The sequence below is a fragment of the Lemur catta genome, chromosome 8 (genome assembly GCF_020740605.2).
Source record: "Lemur catta isolate mLemCat1 chromosome 8, mLemCat1.pri, whole genome shotgun sequence".
In the NCBI taxonomy this organism is placed as follows: Eukaryota; Metazoa; Chordata; class Mammalia; order Primates; family Lemuridae; genus Lemur; species Lemur catta.
In genome coordinates, this window is record NC_059135.1 from 64,767,930 (window position 1) to 64,780,954 (window position 13,025).

Here is a 13,025-nt window from a genome sequence, read left to right on the forward strand (position 1 = left end):
TCAACTTATTTTTATGATCTTTGACCAAAAAAAAAAAATTGTCACTTTACTACACAGTCAATAGACAACTACAATTCTTTGTGCAAGCTCGATGACTGTGAAGGCTGGCAACCTTAGAAACTGGCTCTGTACACCTCACCCCTCAGGCCAGTCACGTGAATGGAGGCCCGGTATCACCCTCTTCCTTCACCTGCCAGTCCCCACCCTGTCCCCATGCACCAAAACACCTTTCCTACCAAACAGCAATTTGTGTTTACATAGATCTTAACATGCAAATACTTCTGAGAGACTTCAGTATCTGGTCCTTCACATATGTCAATCCTTCTAGCACTGAGTGTAGTCTGCTGCCTTGGTTCGTAGCTAATCACTAAATAAACAGCACTGTATACAGTCTACACAACCGGAATCTTATGTTTTTCAATGAGACTTGAAAAATACTGCCATTCCCTCTTAACTGAGGTTCAGCTTTAAGGGCAGGAAGGTGGGCCATGAAGAATCTTCCAGACTTCTAGCTTGTTAACAGATACTGTGAGGTAAGGCATTTGCCTATTTCCTTTCAAATATGCATTCAGCTTTAAAAATATGCAGCACAGAAGAAATGAGCAAACCCACTAGGCCAGGTAGACTCTGCTCAAATCCAAAGGTAAAACCCTCCCAGTTCCACAGGAGGTCTAGCTCAAGGGCATCCGTAGAAGCTAATGAATGAGCACAGCAGAAATCAGAAAGCTCTGCTCTATAATCACAGCAGACTCCTGGAAAAGCTCAGGTCACACCCACTGTCACTTTGCATGGCAGGAGACCACACAAAAGAACATCAAGCAGAAAATATAACCCCAAACGGGATACTTTTAACACTTAAAATTAATGTATTAAAGTTTCCTAATTTTAAAATAGCTTGATTAAATTGAATGCAAGTTTGCTATTTTGTTAAAGTTGAAAAGCTATCAAGTTCCGGGATAATACAAATGACCCATTCATCACAACTAGGTATATATGGTTTAAAACGCCTTGGGTGCAACATACTATGTTATAGGTGGTGACCGGTAGAGGGAAGACCAAAAGCTTGTGGAAGAGCCATCAGTCAATACACATAGCGTTCTCCAGGAGCAGACATGCCAAATCCCTCCTCTGGAACAAGGCCATTTTAACTTCCTTTGAAAGTGAATTAGAGTTGTGCCTCAGAACTTTTCCATTAGGGACATTTATTTATCAGCCACTTCAGAGTTCCACTGTGAAACACCCAACAACAGCCAGAGTGACCCACCACATCCTGAAAGCCTAATATAAATTACAGAAAAATCCTCTGATGTAGCAAAAGAGAATCTGGGTCCATGCATTAGTAGAAGAGAGATTTTAAGTGCTACATTGATAACAAAGAGTGACTGTAACAAGTTCCTCTTCTAAATTCAGCCCAAGAGCCTGAAGTTTAGAAACCCAAGACCTTAAAAATAGGCACCATGGCTCAGATGTAGAGAGTTCTTTCCCCACCCAACCCAAACCATAGCCTGCGCTCGCTCGGTATCCACTGGAGACTGGTTCCAGTACCGCCCCTCGACCCCCAGCAGGCTCCCAGGATACCAAAATCTTTGGATGCTCAAGTCCCTTATATAAAATGGTGTCATGTTTGCTTATCACCTACGCATATCCTCCTATATACTTAAAATCATCTCTAGATTACTTATAATACCCAATACAATGCACATAGTTGGTTAAGTGTACTTTTAAATTTGTATTTTTTTTATTGTTGTAATTTTTTTCTTGAATATTTTCAATCTGTGGTTGGCAGAACCCTCGGATCTGGAGGGCCGACTGCACTCTCCTTGCCTGACAGCCACCTACTGACCAGTCCAACTATCGACAGCAACCGGTATTTGTTTTCTTCTTAGTTCCAGCAGCTGCATCTTGCTAAGGCATCTGTCTTGCTATTTTCATTTCTTTGATCCAGAGCTCTCACTTCCACTGCTTACATTTTAAGCTGTGAGCTCCACTGTAACTAAATTGCATGGAAGTTTGACCTCTGGTCTGTAGGATGGGCCTCAATTACACAAAAATAAGTTTGAAAGCTGGATTCAAAATTCTTTGAACTGATATTAACAAACTCACTCTAAACAATAATTCCCATTTAACCAACATATAATAAAAAGTCATGAAGGTACTCACATTTAAAACAACAAAACCCAAGGGGAGAGTTTTTATACTTTCTTTCCGTATACACAAAGAGCCACATAGTCCAAATCATAGATTTAAAGAATTCCAGAGCAGAAAGATCACTTAGACCATTAAGTACAATCTTACTGTGTTTACAGATGGGTAAACTGAGGCCTAAAAAAGGTCATTGCCTGATCCAAGATCACAACGCTGGCTTGTATCTGGATTACATTCCCACATGAAGACAGTGAACACAGCACACCTGAGTCTCAGTGAGAGCGCCCTTCCAGGGAGAGGCGTGGCCTTACCTGCAACTGAGTTGGGCCGTGGCATTATTAGTGAGCTGGAGCTCTGAGAATAAGGGACTGGACCATCTCCAGCTGCGGATTCCGCTTTGGGCAGCACGCTCTCCGCTGACCCAGGGGTCTCCTCTTCTGCCACTGGGGAGCAGTTATCTGCCCTGCGATCAGGAAGCACTCCCTTCTGAACCCCTAACCTTAGGCTTCCATCTTTATTCCATTCCAAACTGGAGCCACTCCGGTCATCATTTTCGGATGAACTTGTAATTGTGGCTGAAATGAGAGACCAAAATACTTTGAAGGAGGCCAGTCATAGCTGGGGCTATCTATTGAGAGTTAAAACACACACTGCCCTCCCCAGGATCAATGGAAAGTTTTCCAGTCCACAAAGATTTTTATCGAAGTATGTTGATATTTTGGTAAATTAGAAGAATGCTGTTTATCAGGGGAAATAAACTGCTAAATCACTCTACAGAGAAGGGAAAAAAACTCCGATAGGAAGATAATGAAAAAAACCCTCAGATACTTTTTAGACAGCTAACAGTAAATCTATATAATTTGGAGATAATGTATCCTTTCTTTTTAAGAAAGATGAATTGCTCAGGAAAGAATTCCTATCTCATTAAATTCCTTTGAACCTTTAAGTACACTTTCCAAATGAACAACATTTGTTGGGCAGTGGGGTGTGGGGATGATCAACAAAATGGTTAATGCAGAAAAGATGCAGGATAAAACCTACAGAAACAAAAACACAATTATATAGTCAAGCAGAGAATTTGATCCTTAAAGTTCATAACATCTGTTCAAGATGGTCCAGAGAGGCTGACTTGACTTAGTTTTTCTGCAGCAATGGAAAACCTTCAGGTAAGCAGCCCAGGGAGAGTACCGGCAGGGGAAGCTATGCTACAATTGCCGAATTAAATTTAACCTGTAGGAAAGAAAACCAGCCTGGGGAAAAAAAAAAAGATAGGAAAAACCGTTTGCAAACATCTTTGCAAAACAGGAGGAGGAAAATGACCAAAGAAAGAAGCAATACTCACCCTACATAGCTTCTACAAACAGCCACTTCTAATTTAAAGACGCTGAGCCATATGGGATCTCCTTGCAACAGGTCACTGGGCCACTCACATTGCCCCACTGTTGACCTAACACTGGCTTGTGTCCTTGAGAACAGGGCCATGTGCACTGACCCCTCTGTTCCCTATTAAATCCTAGTAGCCCAGGCCCTTGACTGCAAGCCTGCTAAATGGGAGTAGGCCAGGCCAAAGTGCATTCAGAACCCAGCTGCCTGGATTAAGCTGCTTTATCAACACCTTGTGATGATTCGTACTTTTATCAGCAGACTGGTGAGTTAGCTCAAATAGAGTCAATTATTTAGGATCAAAGGGCCTGAAGGAGTTTGGTTTTGTTTATTTTTACAACAGCGTTTTAAGATTTGGAAGTAAAGACAAAACAATTTCCTTGCATATGACCGCAGGACATCCTGTCACAATTCTAAGGCTGTCCTCTCTGATCCTCCTGCGGCTGCAGCCTAGACTTACCACCCTCTGGTCGCCTCCCTATTTAAAAATCCCAGCTACGGGCTGAAGCCTCCCTAGAGTATCTACAGTAATCTTTTCCTTTATCTCAACAGCATAGAGCCAGGCACACAGTGTAAGTGCTCAATATATGTTTGCTTATTGAATGAATGAGCAAATTAACAAACGTCACTTCAGCGTGGGCAGAGACACTACACTTAACTTCACTGTTAACAGTTCGAGATTGTTCATATGATGTGTCTAACCAAAGGATAAGCTGACTTGGGACGGGGTCTATCACACCTTTTGGGTAGACTTCTAGCATTGCCAAGTGTTCTATCTGCAGTAGTAAACCATACCTCTCCCTCTTTGGAAATTACAGGCTTCATGGTGTTTTTAAATGGACCATTTATATGAGCATAGATACGTAAGCAATTGTGACTCTTTCCATCATAAAAATGCTGATGGGGATGGTGACGGTGACAGCAGCAGCTAACATTTATTGAAGGTTGTTTACTACATGCCAGGGACTGTGCTAATGGTTTACAGAAATGGTTTAATTTATTAAGTTTATTGCTTATTAGTGGTAATTATTAATGGTAACTCTATTAATAAGTATAAAAACACACGCAGTCCTGTAACACAGATGGTACCACAAACCTTCATTTATTAAGTCCAGTGTTTGCAACACAGAGTGCTTTTCTCAGACATACTGTAGCAAGTTAGGTTCTCAGGCTACCCCAACATCCAAATGAGAGAAAAAGTTCCAGACTAGGGTGGGGGTGATTTGTTTGGTTTTGTTAGGGAGCACATGTTTAGAAGTTGAAAAATAAACACAAGTCGAAGTGTGCTAAGTGCCAAGCACTTCTGCATCAAACTCCCAAGGGTCTGAGTCCTAACTGTGACCTTAAGCAGTGGGAACAGGAACTTCCTGTCACAAGTGACATTACAAAAAGCAGGACCTCAGGGCCCCGGGAAGCAGCTGCAGAGAGTTGGGAAAGCCCAGTCAGAGCTCCTGGACTGCAGGACAGGCTGAAGGCCCAGGGTGCACTGCAGGGCGGGTGCCCCACACTACGCCCAGCACCTGACGGGAGGAAACGATCAGGTCTCGGCTGTGAGAGGAAGGAAAATGGGTGAGGGAGGAAGGCTTCCAGCTGCAGGAACAGTGGCTGGGCAGAGTAGACCCAGATGGAGCAGCCATTTCGAAACGAAAGTATTAAAGTCAGTGTTTTAAGCAGGAGACTAGAGAAGAGGCAGCCCTCCCACTGCCCTTAGTTCAGGTGAGGAGACATTCCACCGTGCACATTCTCTGTGGCTCTGAGTGGCCGGGAGCCTAGAAAATCTGAGGCCATGGGCCTTCCCGAGAAGATGCCCCACTCCACAAATATTCCTCCCTGGGATGCAAAACCAGATGCAGTCTATGCAGCCTGAAGCCTGGACAGCGCACGTCCACCTTGGCTCTGCTACAGCTAAGCCGTGAAGCAGATCCGGCGGGGCAGATAGTGGCCCAATGAGTCTGGTTTCCCCACACGAGCTAAGAAGCAACCACACGGGGCAGCTCCACAGTCTCTAAAGAGAAAGCTGGTTCTTCCAATAAATGACAGGCTACCCAAACATCTTTCGTCCAGGCTAACAGAAACTCAAACTCCTGATGAGGATAACCCAGTCAACTCTCAAGAATGCTCCTGTGTAGGCACACACACACAACTAGGGCAACGTCCTAACTAACAGTGGTGACTATTTATTTTTTAAATCTCTAAAAAATAAGTGCTATTTGACATTTTCCAGAGACGAGATAATCTTTAAAATTTGTTAAAAACTCAAAAATTCTTACATTTTTAACCTTTCAACTAGTAAGGATGGCAGCTTTTGTCAATTAAGTGTTGCCATCATTACCCCAACTTGGTCTCAACCACGCTTCCAGCACAGATTCTGAAACATGAGTGCTTATCAGGCCTTAAGCTTTATTAAGCTGGGAGGTGAGGCTGTGCCTTAAAATTTAGCGTTAAATTAGTTTGCTACTGCTCATTGATTCATACGTGCTATTTCTGACTCTCCATGTAGGCTGAAAATTCCTTTTAGCCCCAGGGGCAGGGTCTTTTCTTTCTCTGTACTAGTGCACAGGGCTGGAATACTTCCAGAGTACTTTCTTAATATACTAGGGCAAATACCCGATCACCACAAGTGTGAAAGGAGGTAGACAGGCTGAGAACCACCAACCTCCCTTATAGGTACTAAAACAGATTCAGGAAAAACTGATCTCACACACACACACAAGCACATGCACGGTTAGTAGTAATATCCAACACCACTACTCGGACTGTACATACTGTGTATTTTTAAAAGACCCTTTGCTTGCACAGTGCTCAACATGGAAAAGGAGTTCTAAGTACATAGGGCTAAAAAACAGCTTGCAGCTCATGAAGTCTGCCCCATTAAAAAATCATCCACTGAGTCATCCAATGTTTTGCTACGTAAGACTCTGAAATAAGACTGTATTCTTTCTCCTCCTTCCCAACTTTTTAAAACCTCTTCCTTCAACTTCTGAAGGTTCTATGTTGAATGTACACTTAAAAGAGTCAATAACAAAAAATCAGTATAGGTTCAGGGTCTTAAAAGTTAGTTTGGTGGGTGGCCGGGCGCGGTGGCTCACGCCTGTAATCCTAGCACTCTGGGAGGCCGAGGCGGGTGGATCGCTCAAGCTCAGGAGTTCGAGACCAGCCTGAGCGAGACCCCGTCTCTACTAAAAATAGAAATAAATTATCTGGACAACTAAAAATATACAAAGAAAAAAGTAGCCGGGTATGGTGGCACATGCCTGTAGTCCCAGCTACTCGGGAGGCTGAGGCAGTAGGATCGCTTAAGCCCAGGAGTTTGAGGTTGCTGTGAGCTAGGCTGACGCCACGGCACTCACTCTAGCCTGGGCAACAAAGTGAGACTCTGTCTCAAAAAAAAAAAAAAAAAAAAAAGTTAGTTTGGTGGGATCCAAATCAAGTTATAGGTTTAAAAGAACATCAAGAAGAAAGCTAAACTGCCTACAGTGTTAGTCCAGGAATTTTAGGAGCTAACAGCCAATGATATCAAAATATGCCACACAGAGCAGAATTCTCTTTTAGCTACAGGGAAGATAAGAGGTGAAAAGTGAGAGGGGCTTGGGTGCAAACCTTGGCTTCTCCCCTTTTGAGGTCCCACAAAGGGGAGGTATGTCTCTCTGGACCTGGTACCAGGAACAGGTAACATTTTTGTCTTTACAAGCATCACCTTCTGTGTTTGACTGCATTTCTCTCTTTCCACTGGATACTAGGAAACCTAAAACTTTCTGTCCACTTAGAAGACAAATGAATAAAATCTTATGAACCTGACTCCTGACTGCATCTTTTCTCTAGCTCCTATTTCCTTTCCTCAACTCATCCCTTCACTGAGAAAGAAAAATCTTGGTTTACTAAATGTCTGTTTGTGAGCATTCCTAATTCACCAGGGAAGAAACAACAATAGTGGCTAAGGAGAATATTGCAACAGTGCTTACTACGTGCCAGGTTCTGTTCTAAGCCTTTGTCATCTCTCCACTCACTGAATCCCCAGAATAGCCCTACCGACAGACAGCAAAGCCCCAGAACGCCCCAAGTCGCGCTGCATTCCAGAAAGGGGCTCTATACTGTTCTGGATCATGCCACACTAGTAACAGAAAATTTGGGGCATGCATCCCAAATACATATATTTCTAAATTATGTACATATATTACCCTAATTTATTATAAAACACACAAAAATATACATTTTGAAACAATGAGGGAAAAAACCCAGAAATTGAAATTTTCTTCATGCACTTCATAGATAGTCTGATGCAGTCCTCATTTTCCAAATGAGGGCTCTATAGAGTCTTGTCCGTCCTCGGGTTGTGGAGAAAATTAGATGAGGATGTATGTAAAGTGCCTCACATATCTTGAGTACTCAAGAACGTTTTCCTCCCCATACAACTGAAGAAAATGAAAGTAGCGCTTAAAAAAAAAAAAAAAAAACCAAACATTTTTTTAACCTCTATATTCAGTTTAATGTTTGACAGGAAGAATTTAAAACACTGGACCAATGAATTAAAGATCAAACAAGCAAAGAACATAATGGCGGCTTATAAAAGCAGAAGGGAAGAAGCGAATAAAAAAGGAAAATCCAACTACTGTAGAAACTGCCTCGGTTGATTAACAACTTTAGAAAATTAAGTTTCACTGCAGCAAAGGAACTCCAAAATCACAAAAAGATCAAGGAGACAAGTCAGGGCAGCAATGTGAAGAATTCTCTAGTCCTCTTCACCTGGCAGGAGGCTGTGCCCCTCTCCAGTGAACTCACACCTCACCCCCAATGGTTGCTGAGGCTGCCAGGCCAGATTTCCAACGTCCCGGAGTGACAAAGGGAAAGACTGCGTGGATGAGACCAGCCTGCCTTAAGCTTTTCTGCCAGAAGTGCCAGGCTACACTTCTCTCCCCACCCCAACCCTGGCTCACCCCGCTTGCAAACTAACAAACCACACACAGAACAGGGTCCCTGGCTCCCCTGCAGTCACAGCTTTAAACTCTCCCTGCCCAGTAAGGAGAGGGCTCCAGTGAAGACACTCAAGCTACCTCTCTTGGAATGCCAAACAGAACGTCCCAGGTGGGGTGCCCCAGTAACCTTTGGCTCCAGGGGGCTTTCTGGCTTCTCCTTCTGCACCCACCCCAGAATGACAGCTTGGCTCTTCTGGCCAGCCCTGTCCAATGTGCCACACAGCCCTGCTCCCCTTCTGGCTTTGCACACTGGGATCGGGCTGTGACAGCCAGATCTCTGTACCAAATCTCCGGCTCAATGCTCCCCTGTGTTGCGCAATGCGTGTTCTGCTATGACATGCAGCGAGGCCAGGGACCTGAGCCATGCCTTCTCAGGCACATTCATCAGGCCCTTTGATCGTGGAAACACCTAAGAGGGATAGCTGGGGGCAGGGCGGTGCGGGAGCGGGAGAATGGGACCCACCTTGCTCAGCCACACTGCCCAACTCAGTCTGACACAGCAGAGAACAGTCTCCAGAGAAAAGCCTGAGGATTTAAACATGACGTTTTCCAGCAAAAGCACACTGCACACTGCACGGAGTTTTGGCAAAGTTTCACACAACCTGTACGCTGAAGGCAGAGAAACTGGAGCTTCTGACACAGACCAATGATGCCACGGAGTTCCAGACTTTGGCAAAGAGTTCAAGGCACTATTAGTGGTTGGTATCATTATGCACCTACAGCATACGCCTTTCATCAGAGGTGTCAATCATTGCCATGTTTTAAACTCTTCTCAGCAACTGACAACTTGCTCAAACCCTCCACAGGGCAGGAGATCATCTTGTAGTCCCCCAGGTGGACGAGTTTTGACAACAGATACTGTGCCTTATCTTTACTAGCCCAGTACAGGACAAGCTCCTGGTACACAGTAGGTGCCAATAAATGCTTGCTACACCAACAGAACAGCCTGAAGAATTCAACTGGTCTGAATAAAAGTACAGCAAATCGTCATCAAGGATTTCTTTCCCACAGTCAAGCATATTACTGAATTATATATGTAAAGAAAAATTTTCCTTCTTCACCCAAGAGATTTTAAAAAGGCTTCTATAATTAAGGATGATTTTTTAAATTGCAGGCAATGTAGCAAAATGAATATTAACCCAGATTTGAAACACTCTAAATAGTTATTACCAAATCAATTTCAAAGCATTTCAATTTAGTAGCAAGCAGGGTAGTACAGGTGGCAACAAAGCAGCATTAGCATAAAACCAAAAGGGCAGGATTTGCAACAAGTCAAAAATGAAAATAAATTACAATTAATTCATCTTTGTGTGCCTCTGCATCTGATAATCCCCCTTGGGACACAAACTCCCGGAGATAAAAGGTGTAAAGCCACCTCTGGAATCACTTTCATTTTATAAGCCTAGCAGGAGGTAGGAGAGAGTCCAGGGAAGACAAAAGTTACCCACGATATTTTCTTTCTTAACATCCTAAGCAACTGGGCAGAAAAACAAATATTATAGAACTCTTGCAAGCAATGGAAGGATGCTAATCAAATGTCTAATATTTTACCACATGTCACTTTTGCAGGAGAAATGTTTCTACGAAGGTATGCTCCTGTCTAAATTTATACCTGCCTCCCTGCTTCAAAGTGAACAAGAGGAAAACACAGGCAAGCACAAGGAAAGAAAAAGGAAAGGTGGTGGGAAGGGCGGGAATTCTGAGCACTTAATCATCCTGAAAGCTCCCTAGCCTGGTGGAATGTGGCGGCTCATGCCTGCGCGCTCAGGGGTGGGGAGCTGGGCAGATGGACAGCACACCTGCTCTGGGCAGGAGACATACCAAGTCTGGGAGAGGTGGCTGCTGTCCACTTGGCGTCCCCCACACCCCCCACACCTCACGCCGAGGGCTCAAGCAATCCACCTCCGGCCTCAGCCTCCCAAGTAGCTAGGACCACAGGCACACATCACCATACCTGGCTAATTTTTATATTTTTTTGTAGAGACAGGGCCTCACTCTTGCTCAATCTGGTCTCAAACTCCCGCGCTCAAGCAGTCCTCCCGCCTCGGCCTCCCAAAGTGCTAGGATTACAGGTGTGAGCCACTGTGCCCAGCCTAAAAAATACTTTAAAACCCACTATTTTTAGTGATGCTTTTAAAAAAAAATCAGATTGGTTTTCATACATTCCAATGAATGAATACATACACTTTATTTTTTTCTAAACTGTGAGTAATACAGCTTATACTTTCCATTTGTAACAGTTGGAAGCAAGGTTATATTCAAAGGAGTGTCACTACGGAAAAATGTTTTCTCAGACATGGAGGAAACACCTTCAAAAGTGCACTTCTTTACCAAGTTTTTCTTTTCACAGCAAGTAACTGAAAGCTATTTTATGGTGATTGGGTACAGCTGGGTTTCACATTTAGAAGATTTCCACATTGAAAATTTAAAAATCAGACACTAACTTCTAGTAATGCCAATGATTTTATTATGCAAAGGGTAAGGAACTTTACTTAAAATAATAATTAAAAAAAGACATTAATAGGCAATTCAGTGAATCCCATCCAGCTTAGACAGTATTTCTACATGACAGAATTATTATACTTCTAAATGCAGTTTTGTCAGAAGAACTTGGACCTACTGAAATAGGATAAAGTGGGACTCCCCTATGGATAACAAAATACAGTTGAAACGGGGTGGAGAGGGTCCACTTAGAGACAGATTGGAAGGGGCCCAATAAATTCTTCTAATGGTCACCAGCCTGCCCTTTCTCCTCCTCAGCAGTGGAAACAGAACACAGGCAGGGCGCCCCATGTAGCCCTGAGAGGGCTGCCCGGGCATGTGGGAACACAAGCTTCCTGTCCTTGCATCTGCTGGGCAAAAATATTTAGATTAAATATAATCAACATGACAGAAATCAGCTTAAATAGTAAAGAGAGGCTCAGGAATTTTAAAGGATGGGTTAGCACTGTTTGAAATTTCCCCAAATGCCCTAAATAAACTGTGCTAATACTGTACATGGACCCCTGGTTTGAGCCTCATAATGCCACGGCAGCTGTGCATCTTGTGCCAGCCCAACCCCAAAGCCTTTGCCATTCCAGCCCCGGCGCTACTGGGAGACAAACTTTAAACTATTTAAAATGAAAAATTAAAGGGAAAGCCTCTTCCTCCCTTCTGCAAGCCCTGCGTAATCTGGAACGCGGACCCTTACCAGCCTATTTTACAAGCTACTGCCAGGTCTTCCAAAGCAGGAAGCCAAGGTATCTTACCTTCATCTCAGCTCGCTAGATCACAGTGCTCTTGAATACTTTATCGAACATTTAAGATGCCCCAAAGCTGCTGTTCCCAGGCTACACCTTATAAAAAACAGGCATGTTCTTCAGACGGAAAAAGGCACGCCCCTCACCCCAACCATTGCAGAACCATAACTGAGTCATAGATACCTGCTCAGTTAAGAAGCAATGCAACCTGCACACCCTGTATTGATTTAAGAGGAAGCTCCTTCCCCCTCTGGCCCCACCATGCCTCGCCTCTTCAAAGACCTGTGGCTAACGTCTGCCTGGAGAGGAAATTCTTGCTTCTTTTCCTTCTCCTCCCTACCACACCTCCACTGTGTCCCTTGGCAAGAGGTTCTAATTCTGCAGGTCGTGGAAGGAGAGAGAACAGAGGAACGTTGTCACCAGCACAGTGCTTCCCTCTCATCCCACCTACAGTCCTTGCACCCCACAGGGGAACGGCTAACGCAGTGGGAAGCACAATCTCAAGCGCTGGGGCCTTCCCAGCCACTTTCTGATTCCTCTGGCTTTCATCTCAATCATCGCCACTTTTCAAGTTCAGCTGAGTTCAGGCAAATGTTGGCTTGAGCCGACGAACTAAGGGCAGCCTCCATGACATGAAATGTACTACTTTGCCATCAAGGCAGAGCTTAAACCACGGACATTAAAAGGTTTGACAAAGCCAACATGGAAGGAGAATCCTGCATAGCTTCTTTATAAACCAACCCAATGTTCCCTCCCTCAATGCAACTTGGTAGTAGCAACAATTCTCTTTCTCATCCCCAACACTGTGTGCTAAGAACGCAAGAGAGAGCTGGAATAATGACACACCCTTGTCTATACATAGACAAAATTAAATAGAACAAGAATACATACACAGAAGGAAAATATTGAGGCACCAGTGGGGGCACATAACAGGGGGACTGATAATTCGGGGTTGGGTGGGACTATATTAAATCAAGTATTAACTAAGAGCCTCCGCAGCTCAATCTTTCATTGACAATACAAAAAGCCAAACCAGTACCTCTTCTTTCCTCTATTTAGAATTCTTTAAAAATCACAGCATTGTGTCTCACTGAGTGAGAGAGAAGAGAAATAAATGAATGGGTGGTTCTCTGTGACTGAAAGTTTCTGTCAAAACAAAAAACTGATTTGGTTACAATCAGAGGCATGTAATGCCAATGGACAGAACATACAATAAAAAGAAAAAGCCTGTCCCTTCGACCGCCCCTCCCCCAAACAATAGTAACACTGGCCACATCCTTGAAGG

At 43.8% G+C, this 13,025-nt stretch overlaps 1 protein-coding gene across 4 annotated transcripts in view; it reads right to left on the minus strand.

The window, feature by feature from the left end:
• Positions 1-13,025, minus strand: part of TANC1 (tetratricopeptide repeat, ankyrin repeat and coiled-coil containing 1) — a 224,407-nt gene that overhangs the window by 57,019 nt on the left and 154,363 nt on the right. For all 4 annotated transcript variants that reach the window (XM_045560314.1, XM_045560312.1, XM_045560311.1 and 1 more), the window contains one exon: positions 2,457-2,720. In XM_045560314.1, the coding sequence (XP_045416270.1) occupies positions 2,457-2,720 (264 nt within the window). The remainder of the gene's footprint in view (positions 1-2,456; positions 2,721-13,025) is intronic.